The 15,213-nt window shown below is 39.8% G+C and overlaps 1 protein-coding gene across 2 annotated transcripts in view; it reads right to left on the bottom strand.

The window, feature by feature from the left end:
* The window catches only part of Lst8 (MTOR associated protein, LST8), a 93,748-nt gene that overhangs the window by 20,991 nt on the left and 57,544 nt on the right, over positions 1 to 15,213 (bottom strand). For both annotated transcript variants that reach the window (XM_076174405.1, XM_076174482.1), the window contains exon 5: positions 10,493 to 10,695. In XM_076174405.1, coding sequence (XP_076030520.1) covers positions 10,493 to 10,695 — 203 coding nt within the window. The remainder of the gene's footprint in view (positions 1 to 10,492; positions 10,696 to 15,213) is intronic.

The raw sequence follows: 15,213 nt of genomic DNA, 5'->3' as shown, positions 1-15,213 counted from the left end.
CTGTCCGACCAGTCCCGTCTCCCCAAGGAATGCCACAGCTGAAACTGGGTTTTCCCACAAATCCTTTATAGAGTGTATGTTGTGTTGTTTGCGTGCATGATTGTGTATAATGCAGTCTTCCATTATGTGATGTATGGTATGGGATGAAGTGTTACATAAAGGGCAGCTGTTCACAATGCGGTCATCCAGCCTCTTCTGGTAGCTTAGAAGTGCTGGGTGGTGGCTGCACTGCAGTCTGGCCAGGTGGACTCTGTCCTTTCGTAGGAGAGAGGATTCAGAAGGGTGGATATCAGGGGGTCTGGCATGCAGCAATGTGTTGTCTTTCAGTGTGTTAATGGAGCGGTGAGTGATATGATTATGAATATGTTTCCGGAGGCTGGTATTTGGTGGTTGTGGAGGAAGAGAAGAGAGTATCTGTGTGTGATACAGGTCTTTGGGTGTTGTTTTAATGTTTCTTGGTGTGTGTGGGTGTTCTGCTATGTAGTGTAGCGGGTGTGATGTGTTTGTGGTGGCTGCAGCAAGTGTTTGTGTGCCTCTCATGTTGAGGTGGTCCTTGTCTTTGAGGACTTTTGTTTCATGGTGTAAATGGTCTGTAGGTGTTGTATTTGTGCAGCCTGTAATTGTTTTTAGGGCTTTGTTTTGTATGATTTGAAGGGTGTTGTGGTGTGTCTCATTGAGATTAGGAGCCCATGCAGGACTCGCATAATTCATCACTGAGCGTATGCATTGTTTGTATATTGTTATATTAGTTTCTTTGTTTTGTCCAAATGTTGTTCCAGTGATTGACTTAAGTGCGTTGAGTCTAGGTGTGCATTTGTTTTTTATGTTTGTGATGTGTTGTTTGAAAGACATGGATGTATCGTATGTTACACCAAGAATTTTCAGTGTGTTTGTGTGTGGTATTAGAGTGTTGTTGATGTAGAGATGAGGTATGTATTTGTGTTCTTTTGTCCAATTGGTGAGAAGTGTTGCTGTAGATTTGATTGGAGCTATTTTGAGTCTGTTTGTGATGAACCATATGTTGGGTGTATCAAGGTATGGCTGGATTATTTCTGCAGCTTTGTCTGTGTTACAATGTGTGCATGTGATTGTTATGTCATCTGCATAGGAAGAGATTTGTATTTCTGAGGTGTCTGGTGTGGGTAAGTCATGCATGTATAGATTAAAGAGCGTGGGGTATAGAACAGAGCCCTGTGGTACTCCATTCTTAATGTTTCTAATCTGCGATGATTGGCCATTATATGACACATAAGCATTCCTACCTGCCAGATAATTGGCCAGCCATCTTTTGGTGTTATTGTACATGTCTGTGTTATATATTTTATTTGTTAGGTTGTGGCGTGGGATAGCATCAAAAGCTTTACTAATGTCTAATGTTATAAGAAGTGTTCTGTGGTGAGGCCCCTATCTGAATTAATGCCATCTAAAATTCTTTGTGTATGGTTTATCAGAAGAGTGTTTGTGGAGTATAGTGGCCTAAAACCATGTTGTGAGTCAGCAAGGGGAATATGTGGTGTGACAAGTTGAAGCATTAGGTGTTCAATGACTTTGGAAGGGGTGCAGAGAAGTGTGATTGGGCAGTGTGATGTTGGGATTGTTGGGTCTTTGTTCGGTTTTGGAATGGTGATTATTTTACCATGCTTCCAGATGTCGGGTATAGTGTTGTGTGAATAACTGTAGTTTGCAATGTTTGTGAGTACGTGTATACCTTGTGGTCCAATGTGTTTTAGGTGGATGTTACTTATGTTATCAAGGCCACAGGCAGATGAGTGCTTGAGATTATGTATTACCGTATATACTCGTCTATAGGTCGATCTCGTGTAAAGGTTGACTCCCCATTTTTGGCCTAAAATTCTAGAATTTTCCATATACCTCATGTATAGGTCGAGTGGCTTGTTTTTGTTTTGGTGCTGTGAGCATTCCACTGTCTTAATGCTTTGAAATGGCATGGTTTGCCTGGTATAGCAATTGATTATTATGTTTTTTTCACTTCATTAATTCTGATGTATTTTGGTTTATGTTTTTTTCAAGTTCACTGATTTTAATATCTAATAAGTTTCACTGAAGTTGCCATTTCAGCAGAGTGAAAAACTTGAACAGATTACTAAGTTTTTTTCATGAAAGTAGCAGTTGCCGACAAGACTGACGAGTTAAACACCATATGAGGACGGAGCCTTTATTTGTACGACTTTTCTCTTATTACAGCCTTTTCAAGTACAAACTGAGATACATATGCTTGAGATTAAATAAGGGGAAAGGAGGGAATGGGGAGAGAAAAGAAGTAGGGGGAAGGGAGAGGAGGAGGAGGGGGATTGAACACTGGGAAAGGTTGAGAATTCTAGCCCAAACGTCCGTGGGCAAAATGTTCACAAAGGTTTTTTTTTTTTTTTTTTTTTTTTTTGCCATGGGTATTAGGGGAATTATGTGGGGCGAGATGTTGAACATGCCCCTATTGTGTTCAATAGTGTTCGTTCCTTGAATGATCGCTGCTTTTAAACACTTCCTGCGGATTTTGTCTGGTTCTCGTATCAGCAGCTCTGCATTCTTCCAGTCCATAAGATGGTTTTCCTTGTTTCTATGTGTCACACATGCATTGGTGGTGACATCATGCCTGACGTCGTAATGATGTTCACGTATTCGTGTATTCAGGTTGCGTGACGTTTCTCCGATGTAAACACGGAATATGATAAACACCAGCTTTGGTCCCCAGTGTTTGGTTGTTGTGTATTTTTGTCTTCGTGATGTCATTTATCGTCCTGCTTGTCTGGCACACTACTTCCAAATTGGTGGTTCTTAAAATATATGTCAGGTTGGTGGCAACGTCGCCGGTTGGCAACACGAGACGTCTTGTTGTGCAGCAGGACAGCACAACAAGACGTCTCGCGTTACATTGTTTTAGTAATGGTAACAATAATATATACCATATAAAAAGCTAAATTTGAGAATATCACAATATTTTATTATTTTTCAACCAACTATGAGTACTATAATAGTATACATGATATAATAAGCTTGCCTGTGCTAAGAATTTTAACAAACAGGTAAACCCACAGTATGGGGTTACCGTATCTAGAAGGAATTTAACATGTTTTGGTACGTACCGTGTATTTCATGTCCCCATTGTTTACTGGTAATAACTAGTAGGTAAATATTTTGATTTCTGAACCTAAAGAAAAGGTAAGAGTTCTTTCTAGCCTTTCTTGTCATGTCTGGATTTCAACCTAACAAGATTATGACTTGTGTATAGGTCGACCCCTAGGTTTTGGCCTAAATATTTTTCCTTAAGATATCGACCTATAGACGAGTATATACGGTATGTGTTTTGTCTGACTGTCTATGAAGGGTGTATAGTCTGAGTCTGTGGGAAAGTCTTTCTTACGTCGAATAGTGTGTCGGTCGTCAGGGTGGTGAGAAGTGAGATGGCTTGTCTGTGCAAAATGATTTATGAGTGTGTTTGCTTGTTGTCTGTTTGAGGGTAGATTGTCTGTTGTGATTATTGCTGCATGAGAGCGTGTTGTGTTACTGTTGGATAGTGTAATCCTATTGAGTGTTTTGTACAATTTGCTGATGTTTGTTTTGTGATAAATTGTATTGATAAAGTTTTGCCAATTTTGTGTTTTTTGTTCATGTATTTTATTGGCAATCACAGTGTTTAGTGTTTGTATTTGGTCTGCTATGTTTTGAGGGATAGGTGTGGGGGTATTGTGTTTAAGTGTGTCTCGTTGTCTGATGAGGCCTTGGATTTCTGGTGTGAAGTTGGGGTTGTGTGATTTTCTGTTGCCTCTAGGGATGTATCTCTTGTCTGCGTTTTGTATGATTGTATTAACCTCTTCAGTACGGGCCTTAAATCTCGCAGGCAGCAGCCGATGCCAGCCGTACGACGTGTCGTAATAATACTCGCATCATAAAATATAGTCACCGCATATATCGATCGTTCTCTCTTTCACTCGTGAATTTTGATAACCATAGAAAATGTGATTACAGACAGTTTAGAGAGTATGTCATTACGGAGGGGCAACTACAATAAATATAATCAAGACGCCGATATGGCAGCCTTGCATATCCACTTGCTCCTCATGACGCCTACGTATGCGGCACCGTATGGAAGGGGTTAAAAGTGTGCACAGCATTGTTTATGTTTGTGATTGGTGTACTGTTAAGTGTTTCAAAATGTTGTTCTGTCTCTTCAGTAAAAGCTTTCCAGTTAGCTCTCTTGTAATTGGTGTATGTGTGTCTGTGGCCAACTGGGGTGCATCTTGTTTTGGTGGTGATGATGATTGGAAGGTGGTCAGAACCAAGGGTTCCGACCACTCTACATGATGTTGTTGGGGATAGGCCGGGGGGCAGAAGGTGATATCAGGAGAAGAGGGAGTGTAGAGGGCTTGGTGTGGGATATGTGTATTATTATGTGTGTTCATGATAGTCAATGAGTCAAACTGAGTCTGTATATCAAGCCCTCTGTCTGTGTCAGGGTTGTCGACATACCAGGCAGACGACTTGGCGTTGAAGTCACCACCCATGATCAGGTTGGGGATTGAGGCTAGTTGGCTAAATTGAGGCCTGAAGGTGTTTGGAACTGTGGGGGATGATTGGGGGGGAATGTACATGTTAACTATTGTCAGTGTTGATTTGTTGCCTGTGCGGATTCAAATGGATTGGATTTCTGTAGTGTTATCTGTAGTAGGGAGGAGAATTTTGGTTGTGGCCCTTGTGTCCACAAAACAGATGGAGTGGTGGATCAGGGTGATGAGTCCACCGCCATTGCCGTCGGTCCGGTCTTGTCTGATGGTGGTGTAATTATGAAATGATGGTGTTTTGTGTGAGTGTTCATTTCCTTTCTTCACCTAACACTGTGGTGTGGGAAAAGAATACTTCCACCAAGTCTTCCCACTTGAGTTGTATGAGGTGACAAAAAATGGGACAGAGATAGGACTAGGCATCCTACTCCCTGTAGCCCCAAAGGGGACATTCCTAAAAAAAGTAAAGGCATAAGAGGGTCTAGGAGGAGTTTCCCAACCAGTACCCTAAGGTTTGGGTCATTTAATGTGTGTGGATGTGGTACAGATGAAAGTAAATGGGAAGAGATAGGCAGTATGTTTATGAGAAAAAAGATGGATGTGTTGGCATTTAGCTCGTCCTGGTATGGTTCTCTTGGGCACACTTGGAATGAACCCTTCAGTGCTCAGTGCTGATGGCTGGTAATGTTCTCATCAGAATGTACCTGTCAGAACATTTAGTTCACTGCAGTATGGTTCCCTTATGCACACTTTGAATAAACACTTTCATGCTTAGTGCTAACGGCTGGTACTATTCTTTAAAGAACAGCTATCTTCAATAAGAATAGCTAGGATATATGAAGTCAATCCTATGATTGATCTGTTTACTCAAAATGCTGACAATACTATGTACAACAATGGTGATTAGATTCTTAATTTTGTTGTTGTTGGTATACAATAGTTTACAATCTTTGTACTATATACATATATATATATATATATATATCCTTGTTACGGGATATACAGAATAATTTTTTCTATTCTATTTACAAGAGAAATGAAATTGTTGGAGTCAAAGCATACATACATAAAAATATAAAATAAATAAATATGAGTGCCGTGCTAAGGGGTTACCACAGTTTTGACTTGGTCTGCAGGCATAATACTTGGCAGTCATGAGTCTTTTAAGGGGACACTTTGCATGTTGTCTACAAGAGTATAGATTGCACTGACAGGAGATACCTCCTGATTAAAGATGAAAGGGGTTTAACCACTTCACTACAGGACTTAAATCTCGCGGGCAGCAGCCAATGCCAGCCGTACGACGTGTCGTAATAATACTCGCATCATAAAATATAGTCACGGCTTATATCGATCATTCTCTCTTTCACCCGTGAATTTTGAAAACCACAGAGAATGGGATTAAGAGCAGATTAGGGAGAATGTAAAAACACAGGGGCGACTACAATAAATATAATCAAGACGCCGATATGGCAGCGTCGCGAATCCACTTGCTCATGACGCCTACGTGTGCGGCACCGTATGGAAGGGGTTAAGAGGTCATGGGAGCAAATTAAGAAAGACCACATGTCTAAAGGATCTGAAGATATACATTTTCCATATAGGTGCATAAATACTTGGAACAGTTTAAGGGGGTTAACTCTCATTTCGGTGAAAAATACTCGATTTTGTCAAACTTCGTGTGTGGACTGGTGTGGTGTCCCTGAACACCGCGGGACTGGTTTCCAGACGTATAACGCCACCCTTCTCAGGTAATGGCGGGTTTAAAGGGCCAGAGATTTAAAGGTCCGCCCGTCAGCCACGCCCCTTTCTTTGCTATGGTTTGTTTTCCTTGTATTTTGTCGTTTTTTTGTTGTTGTTTTTGAGAATTTTATACTCTGATATTGTTGTACGATAGGTTAGGCAGCAGTCACCACACTCAGTGTGATCGAAAAAGGGTTCAGCGTATGCGTGCGTAATTTCTCCACGTGCTATCCTGTTTTATACATTTCTTGTTTATAAATTCACTACTCCATAACTAAATATGTCAGATGTGATAGTTGCCGAAGTATTTTGCTCCATTCTGAACCTGAGAAGTGCAAGAATACTCACCTTAGCAAAGGGATTGTAATGCATGTGTACCATTCATTATGTGAAGGATATGGAAGGTTAGGATTGTTACGATTCTCAGCTGGCATGGGTACAAAAGAAATGTAATGAACATCTGCTGCTTACTTCCCAGAAATGGTCAAAGGATTATGTAAGTAGATATGTGCATTTGATACTCTTTGGAGGCACTTTTATGGAGTAGTGAATATATAAACATAAAAATGCTATTTTCTCAAAACTAGTTTTTTCGCACAAAAGTAACTATAACTTCGTGTGTAAATAAGCAATTTTGATCATTCTTGTTGGAAAATGATCGTGATACTTATATCTAACAATATTAGTAAATTCATTCTTAACCTACTTGATATATATTTTTGACAATTTTTTAAAGTTGTGATTTTATGTTTTTTTTATAATTTGCTGTAAGGCTGACTTTCTTTTTCACTTATAATTACGAGTATACTAGTTTAGGTACATCTGGATGTCTACTAACTGTACACCAAAGGAAATCATTATTCTCCTCATACTTTTGGAAAAATAAACGTTATTTCAAAAATAACTCAAAATTGCAAGTAAATCGTCTGTTGTGTAAAACTTTCTTAATGGATTTCAATTAAATTTCTGTCACAGATGCATCCCATTTCCCTGCACATTGTGTTATATTTCCATTGTCTTACATAAAAAGATAAAGTTGGGAGGACCAGAAATGCATAATCCGATCGAGCGAATCACCGAAATGAGAGTCAACCCCCTTAATGGGTGATATAGCTCAAGCTCAAACAATACATGAGTTCAAATTTAGATATGCTAACTGGAAATCAAGGATATAGATTAAGTTGGAACTGTACATGAATTTGAGGCTAGGTATGTTAAAATATTAGAGAATAGGAGATGGGACCCAATGAGTGTTGCTCCTTTCCTGTATACTACAATTAGGTTAATACATCTCCCATCCCAGTTTCATCTTTGCCCACATTAATGTCAAATACACTTCCACTCCACCATGCACTTTCCTATCTCATTGTTTATTAACAGAACACTCCTTCCCTCCTTTGCCCCCTTGTCACTCCTGACACCCTCCCCACCATTCCTAAACTTGAACTCACCCTTCCCTTCAAATTAGTTTCACATAGTGCTGACACATCCATCATCTCATAAACAAACTGCCAATCTCTTCCATTTTACTCTCATCTGTAACACAACTTTACACATAGCAACCCAATCTATGGAGAGAAATGAAAAGCATAGGAAAGGAAGATTGATGTACAACAAAACGGACTTTGCAAACCTAAAGAAATTCTTCCAGAATGCAAACTGGGAAAAATTTTACATGGAAGAGACAAAAGTGGAAGAAAAATGGGATATCTTGATGGATAATTACAATGAAGGGGTGAACATGCATGTACCAAGACAGAAGCTGGAGAGAATGTACATTAAATGTTGGTTCAACAATAGAAGGGACAGAGCTTGGAAAAGATGGAGAAAAGATAAAAAAAAAAAAAAAAAAGGAAAATGGCAAGTTTATATAAACTATAGAAATGAGTATGTTAAAGTGAGAAGAGAGGAAAAAAGGAACCATGAAAAGGATAAAATAGAAAAATGCAAAGAGCAACCCAAGCTATTCTATCGATACGTGAATGGTAAACTTAAAAACAAACAGGAAATGGTGAAACTATGCCAAGGGAATATAGAATACACAGAAGATTTAGAAATGACCAAAGTCATGAATAATCACTTCAAATCTGTCTTCACTAGAGAAAAAGCACAATACTGGGACGAAGGAAATGAAAGGCGATCTCCTCCCATGAGCGAGATAACAGTAACACAAAACGAAATAATGAAACATCTATCAAACCTTGACGTCAGGAAATCACATGGCCCGGATGGAATTTTAAATTGGATTCTAAAAGAATGCAAAGAAGAACTAACGGACAAAATACATAACATAATAAGTTGCTCACTTAAAGAAGGAAAAATACCAAAAGACTGGAAAAATGCTAACACTGTACCAATATATAAAGGAGGAAACAAGGAAGAACCAACTAACTACAGGCCAGTCTCACTAACAAGCACTAAAGCCAAAATTTGTGAGAAAATCATCAATAATAGATGGGTAAAACACCTGGAAGACAACAATATAATAAACCCAAGACAATTTGGGTTCAGACAAGGAAGATCATGTACCACAAACTTAATATGTTTCTACACAAGATTAATAGACATTGTGCAAGAAAGGAATGGATGGGCTGATTGTGCCTTCCAGGACTTATAAGAAACTTTTGACAAAATACCACACAAAAAATTATCAAAAAAACTGCAACATATAGGAGGAATATTAAAATGGATGGAGGACTTCCTGATTGGTAGAAAGATGAGAGTACTCAGAGAAAAATATTCTAGTTGGAAAGAGGTGATCAGTGGAGAACTGGATCCGTATTGGCTCCAATAATGTTTGCTATTTATGTGAATGACATGGATGATGATGTGAAATGTTACATGAGCTTCTTTGTAGATGATGCCAAACTGTTAATAAAAGTAAAAACTGAAAAGGATTGCGAATCACTGCAGGAAGACCTGAATAAGGTATGGAACTGGAGCAAGAAATGGGAAGTGGACTTCAATATTAACAAGTGTAGCATAATGGAGTTTGGAAAAAGCAAAAATAGAATATCAGGACAATATAAAATTGGAACCAAGGAGGTAAAGAAGGAGAGATCTGAAAAAGATTTGGGTGTAATTATCTCAAACGACTTGCCCTATGATAAACAGATAAACAAAATTGTCGCAGAATTCTACAACTTGCTAAGGTCAATAAAAGTGGTATTTACATATTCGGACGAAGAAATTATTAAAAAAAATTGGTCACATTGATAAGGCCTAGACTAGAATATGCGGTGACATTGTGGTCACCCAGTACCAAATAGAATATAAAAAAAATAGAAAGAATCCAGAGAGCAGCAACAAAAATGGCACCTGCACTTGCAAACTTGTCATATGAGGAGAGATTGGCTAAACTGGAGTTACTGACTCTGGAGCAAAGAAGAGAGAGAGGTGACCTACTGACCATCTACAGAATCATGAAGAGCACAGAAATACTCGATAGAGAGGACTTGTTAAACTGGGACAAGAGAAGCACAAGAGGACATGGAAAGGAAAAAAAAAAATAGCTACAGAAGAGATCTGTAGAAAAACAGTTTTCCACATAGAGTGGTGGACACTTGGAACAAACTGGACATTGAAATAGTGTGCGCAAAAACCATTCATGAGTTTAAGAGCAAATTAGACACTGTGAGACACAAAGGTGGGACACCACAAGCGTACCTCCCCTTCCCGCAAAATACAACTAGGTAAATTTAAGGACCCAATTATCAGGGTTCTTGTTGGAGTCCTCTTCCTAGACCCTATTTTGCCTTGACTTTTTGTAGAAGCATACAAAGAGAAAGATACCTAGTTCCATCACTCCATCCCAATTTTTCACCTTTTATGACATGCAAGGAAAGCATGGTGGCAGAATTCCTTCCCTCAGCACAGTTAATACCCTAGGCATGATTAATGGTATTCTTATCATTCTATATGCTCAGATCAAGTGTCAGTGAGACAGCAGCATAATGGGAATGCTCATGGCAGTCAGACCTTAAGTCTCTAATCCCACTTATTCCATCCAATCTTTTGCTTAGTTTACAAAATTAATGTGGTTCACAAATAATTTTTCAGGAATATAACTCATTCAAAAGTCAAGAACTACCAATACCACTTTTTATAAACCATATGGATATCAAAACTTCATCTTTATACATATACAATAAATTTTCAAAATTACCATCTTTCCATTTTACTTTACACATTTTCCTACAAAAAACTGAAAGAAACAAGTCAATAGCACTTACGTGGAATCTGGACTAAATTTAACTTTGAGTGCATATTTGTTGTGGGCATGGATGGAGTGAGCAGGTGTTGCCCTTGTTGGGGAATCTCCGTTCCCACCAGACAACCGCCACACATATACTTTGCCTTTGTTATTGACTGCTGCCATGTAGGTCCCCTCTGGGTCAATGGCAATGCTCTGAATACTGGCATCTGGCTCTGGGATCTGCGTATCAAAATGCAAAATGGATTATAGTAGCTTTCAATAGCAAAACATGTCAAACCAAAAGAAGACCTTTAACTCCACAACAAGGTCTGATGTAAAAACACAAACATACATATATATATACCAAGGCTTTTTCCCCCTTACAAGGGAGGTAGCCAAAAAGGAAAAGGCATAAAATCATTCCCACCCATTCCATCCCTGAATACACTCCACACCCCTCCACCCTCCCTCAAATCTTAGCACCTCCTGGATGACTGGTCATCCCTGCACCTTGTCCACTGCCCTGGGTCAGAAGCAGTGTCGCAAGACACAGCACATCCACAGCAAGGCCGCTTCATTAAATTGGCGACCCCCCTCTCCATCCCTCCATGCATAAAAGGAGAAGATGGGGAGAAATCCCTTTGGGCTGCATCAAATTTTCCTCACACATACTACCTCACCCCCCCATCCCCCCACCCATTCCACCTCATGCATCACAACATCATCCATATACAACCATTCTCCATTCACCCGTCTTCTGTCCTCTCCCGTCCTTCCTCAACAGACAATCCCCTCTTCCCCAAAGTCCCCTTCACCCCATCCATCATCCTAGGACGTCCCCTCATGTTCACTCCCTCCACATCTGCCTTCCGTACCTCTTTTAATAGTCTTTCTTCACTCATTCTTTCCATGTGTCCAAACCATCCTAATACTCTTTCATCAACCCTATCTCCCACTCCCTTTCCACCCCCGTTCTTCTCCTCACCTCCTCATTTCTCACTCTATCTAGCCTAGTAACCCCCATCATACTTCTCAGACACCTCATCTCAAACACATTCAAACTCCTTCTCTCTTCCTCTCTTATGTTCCATGTTTCTGCCCCATACAGTGATGTTGGCACAATCACTCCTTCATACAGTCTCCTCTTAGCATCCATTCCCAAATGTCTATTCCTCATTACACTCTTCAATCCACCAAGGCATTTACTCACTTCTCTCAATCTACATTCTACCTCCACCTTCACTCCACCTTTTCCTGCCACATTTGCACCCAAGTATCTAAAACTATCCACCTCCTCCAGTTGCTCTCCCTTAATGCTCACTTCCAGTCTACTGCCACTTTCACCCCTTGTACATCTCATCACCTTACTTTTACCCACATTTATCTTTAGCTTTCTTCTATCACATACTCTCCCAAACTCTGTCACCAACTTCCTCAGTCCCTCCTCCGATCCTGCCACAAGCGCAGTGTCGTCAGCAAACAACAGCTGGCTCATCTCCCACTTCTCTCCATTTTCTTTAACCATCTCCAATCCCTGACCCACTACCCTTGCATTTACCTCTCGCACTACCCCATCCATGTATAAGTTGAACAGCCAGGGCGACATAACGCATCCTTGACGAAGTCCCGCCTTTACCTCAAACCACTCACTCTCTCCATTTCTAATCCTGACACAAGTTCCACTACTCTCATAAAAACTTTTGACAGCTCCTAGAAGCTTTCCTCCTATCCCATATATCTGCATAACCTCCCACAGTGCCTTTCTGTCTACCCTATTGTAAGCCTTTTCCAGATCCATAAAAGCCAAAAAAACATCCTTCACCTTTCCTATTTGCTTTCTCACATATTTGTCTTACCACAAAGATCTGATCTACACAACCTCTACCCATCCGAACACATACATAAATAAATGAATACATGTAAGTAAATACACAGGTAAACAATAAAACAAATGAATCCTAGAAATTTGTTCTGTAATACAATTTATCACCTTTTTGGGGAAATCTACTCCTTTTATTGAATGCATGGTTGGCAAGATATTTTCTTCTTATTTGCCTGATAGAATTCCTAACAAGGGCATACTACATTATATTCCCTGCTTCAAAAAGTCATCTATAAGGAAGCACCATCCTAACCTTCTTTGAGATTGGGGGGGACTTCATGAAGGTAAACCAAATCAAATCACTTTTATATGAAATTTATGTCCTAGTGGTCCTGCAAGACTGATGTCGGACTCATTACCCTGCTGTCATCTTCAAAGCCTGTCAATTAAGGAAAGTGCACCTGCAAAAGGCTGACATTTGGTTTCTGAATCAAGCCCAAGATCTGCATCAAATATGACTGTATTTCCTCCCTCTTTTGACATCAGAGATCTGATAACCAGCAACTGCTCCCCTTCTCCCACTACCATAAACTAGTGACAAAGAAACAGTCCCACTTAACTGACAATAATCCAATTTTTTTCCCAGAAAGATCTATAAGAGGGTTTGAGGACTGTTGCCAGTTGGTATTTACCTAGTTGTATTTTACGGGAAGGGGAGCTATGCTCGTGGTGTCCCATTTTCCTATCTCATTTTATCTAGACTGTTTTTAAATTCGTGTATTGTTTTTGCACACACCACTTTCTCATCTAACTTGTTCCAAATGTCTATGACTCTGTAGGGAAAGCTGTTCTTTTTCAGATCTCTTCTGTAACTGTCTTTCTTGATTCTCTTTCCATGTCCTCTTGTATTTCTACTATCCCATTTTATTAGATCCTCTCTATCAATAGTTTCTATGCCTTTCATGATTCTATAAATAGTTATCAAATCTCCTCTCTTTCTTCTTTGCTCTAATGTCTGCAGCTCAAGTTTTGCTAGTCACCTCTTCATATGATAGTTCTGAGAGTGTTGGTGCCAATTTTGTAATTGCTCTTTGTATTCTTTCAAGTTTTATACATTTTTTTGTACTTGGTGACCATGTCGTCGCTGCATATTCCAATCTTGGTCTTATCAAAGTGACTAGTATTTTCTTCACCATTTCTTCATCCAGGTATGTAAATGCCACTTTGATGGTTCTTATTAAACTATAAGTTTCTCCAAAAATCTTGTTTATATGTTTCTCAGGGGACATATTCATAATAGTGACTCCTAGGTCTTTCTCATTTTCTACTTTTTTTATTTCTTTTCCCAATTTATATGATCCCACTATTCTTTTTTTGCTTTTTCCAAATTCCATTATACTACACTTCTTAATATTGAATTCCATCTCCCACTTCCTACTCCATTCCCATACTTTATTGGGATCACTCTGTAGTGACTGGTGTGGGGGTATCACTTACTCTGTATATTTTTCTCTTTAATTTCCATTAACCACTTCAGTATGAGTCAAATTCTTGCATGCAGCATCAGCTGCCATATGAACAAGGCATCACACTACTCACATTATAAAATATAAAGTCACTGCTGTATTACTTGTTCTCTTTTACTCTGAGTAATAATAAACACAGAAAATATGATCAAACCAGTTCACAGAATTTGGGGGTAACTCACATACAACTACAAAAAGAAATATAAAATCAAGACGCTGATGTTGGCATCCTCATGTACCCACTCACGCCTCATGACATCTATGTAGGCATTATCATACCAAAGTGGTTAAATACTGTCATCTGTTTTATTTTCCCTCTCCTCTATGCTGGTGGCATAACACCATGAAAAGGTCCTGGAGCTGCAACGTCTACGTCGTGGGACCACCCCCCAACCCCAAGAGTTGGGGGCCAAACAGCAGCAACTACCCCTGGCCATCAGCTCTACGCAGATGGCACCGATCCCCAAGGAGGAGCTACGCCTACCTGGGGGAGTACCACAATCCTTTTTTCCAACATACAATGTTACGTTTTTTCTGCACTGCACTGCCGGAGATGTAGAGAGCAATCCTGGGCCCACCACAAAATACACATGCCCAACATGCTCTAAACCCATTACTTCGAGCAGACAGACAAAGGGCTCACCCCAACCGGCAACATACAACACATACAAAACACACAACATCAACATATTACAACACAACATTGACGGTATTAACACTAAAAAACATGAACTTGAACACTTTCTTAAACAACACAACATACACATTGCAATTCTACAAGAAACAAAATTAAGACACTCACACAAAACACCATCATTTCATAATTACACCACCATCAGACAAGACCGGACTGACGGCAATGGCGGTGGACTCATCACCCTGATCCACCATTCCATCTGTTTTGTGGACACAAGTGCCACAACCAAAATTCTCCTCCCTACCACAGATAACACAACAGAAACCCAATCCATTCGTATCCTCAACTCAGCCAACTAACCTCAATCCCCAACCTGATCATGGGTGGTGACTTCAACGCCAAGTCGTCTGCCTGGTTTGTCGACAACCCTGACACAGACAGAGGGCTTGATATACAGACTCAATTCGACTCATTGACTATCATGAACAACACGCATAATCATACACATATCCCATACCAAGCCCTCTACACTCCCTCCTCTCCTGATATCACCTTTTGCTCCCAGGGAACGACAACAACAACAACACCATGAAAAAAAAAAAAATATCTGTTCTTGGCCTGTATTTACCTAGTAGTATTTTACAGGACGAAAGCTATGCTCGTAGTGACCCATTTTCATATCTCTCCACATCCAGTTTATTCTTAAAATCGTGTAGTTTTGGCATTCACTGTTTCTCCGTGTAGTTTTGGCATTCACTGTTTCTCCGTGTAGT

This window comes from Oratosquilla oratoria, chromosome 1, assembly GCF_046742065.1.
Source record: "Oratosquilla oratoria isolate Oo_2021 chromosome 1, ASM4674206v1, whole genome shotgun sequence".
NCBI lineage: Eukaryota > Metazoa > Arthropoda > Malacostraca > Stomatopoda > Squillidae > Oratosquilla > Oratosquilla oratoria.
The sequence above is the reverse complement of the archived record's forward strand: the minus strand, read 5'-3'. Positions and strand labels throughout refer to the sequence as shown.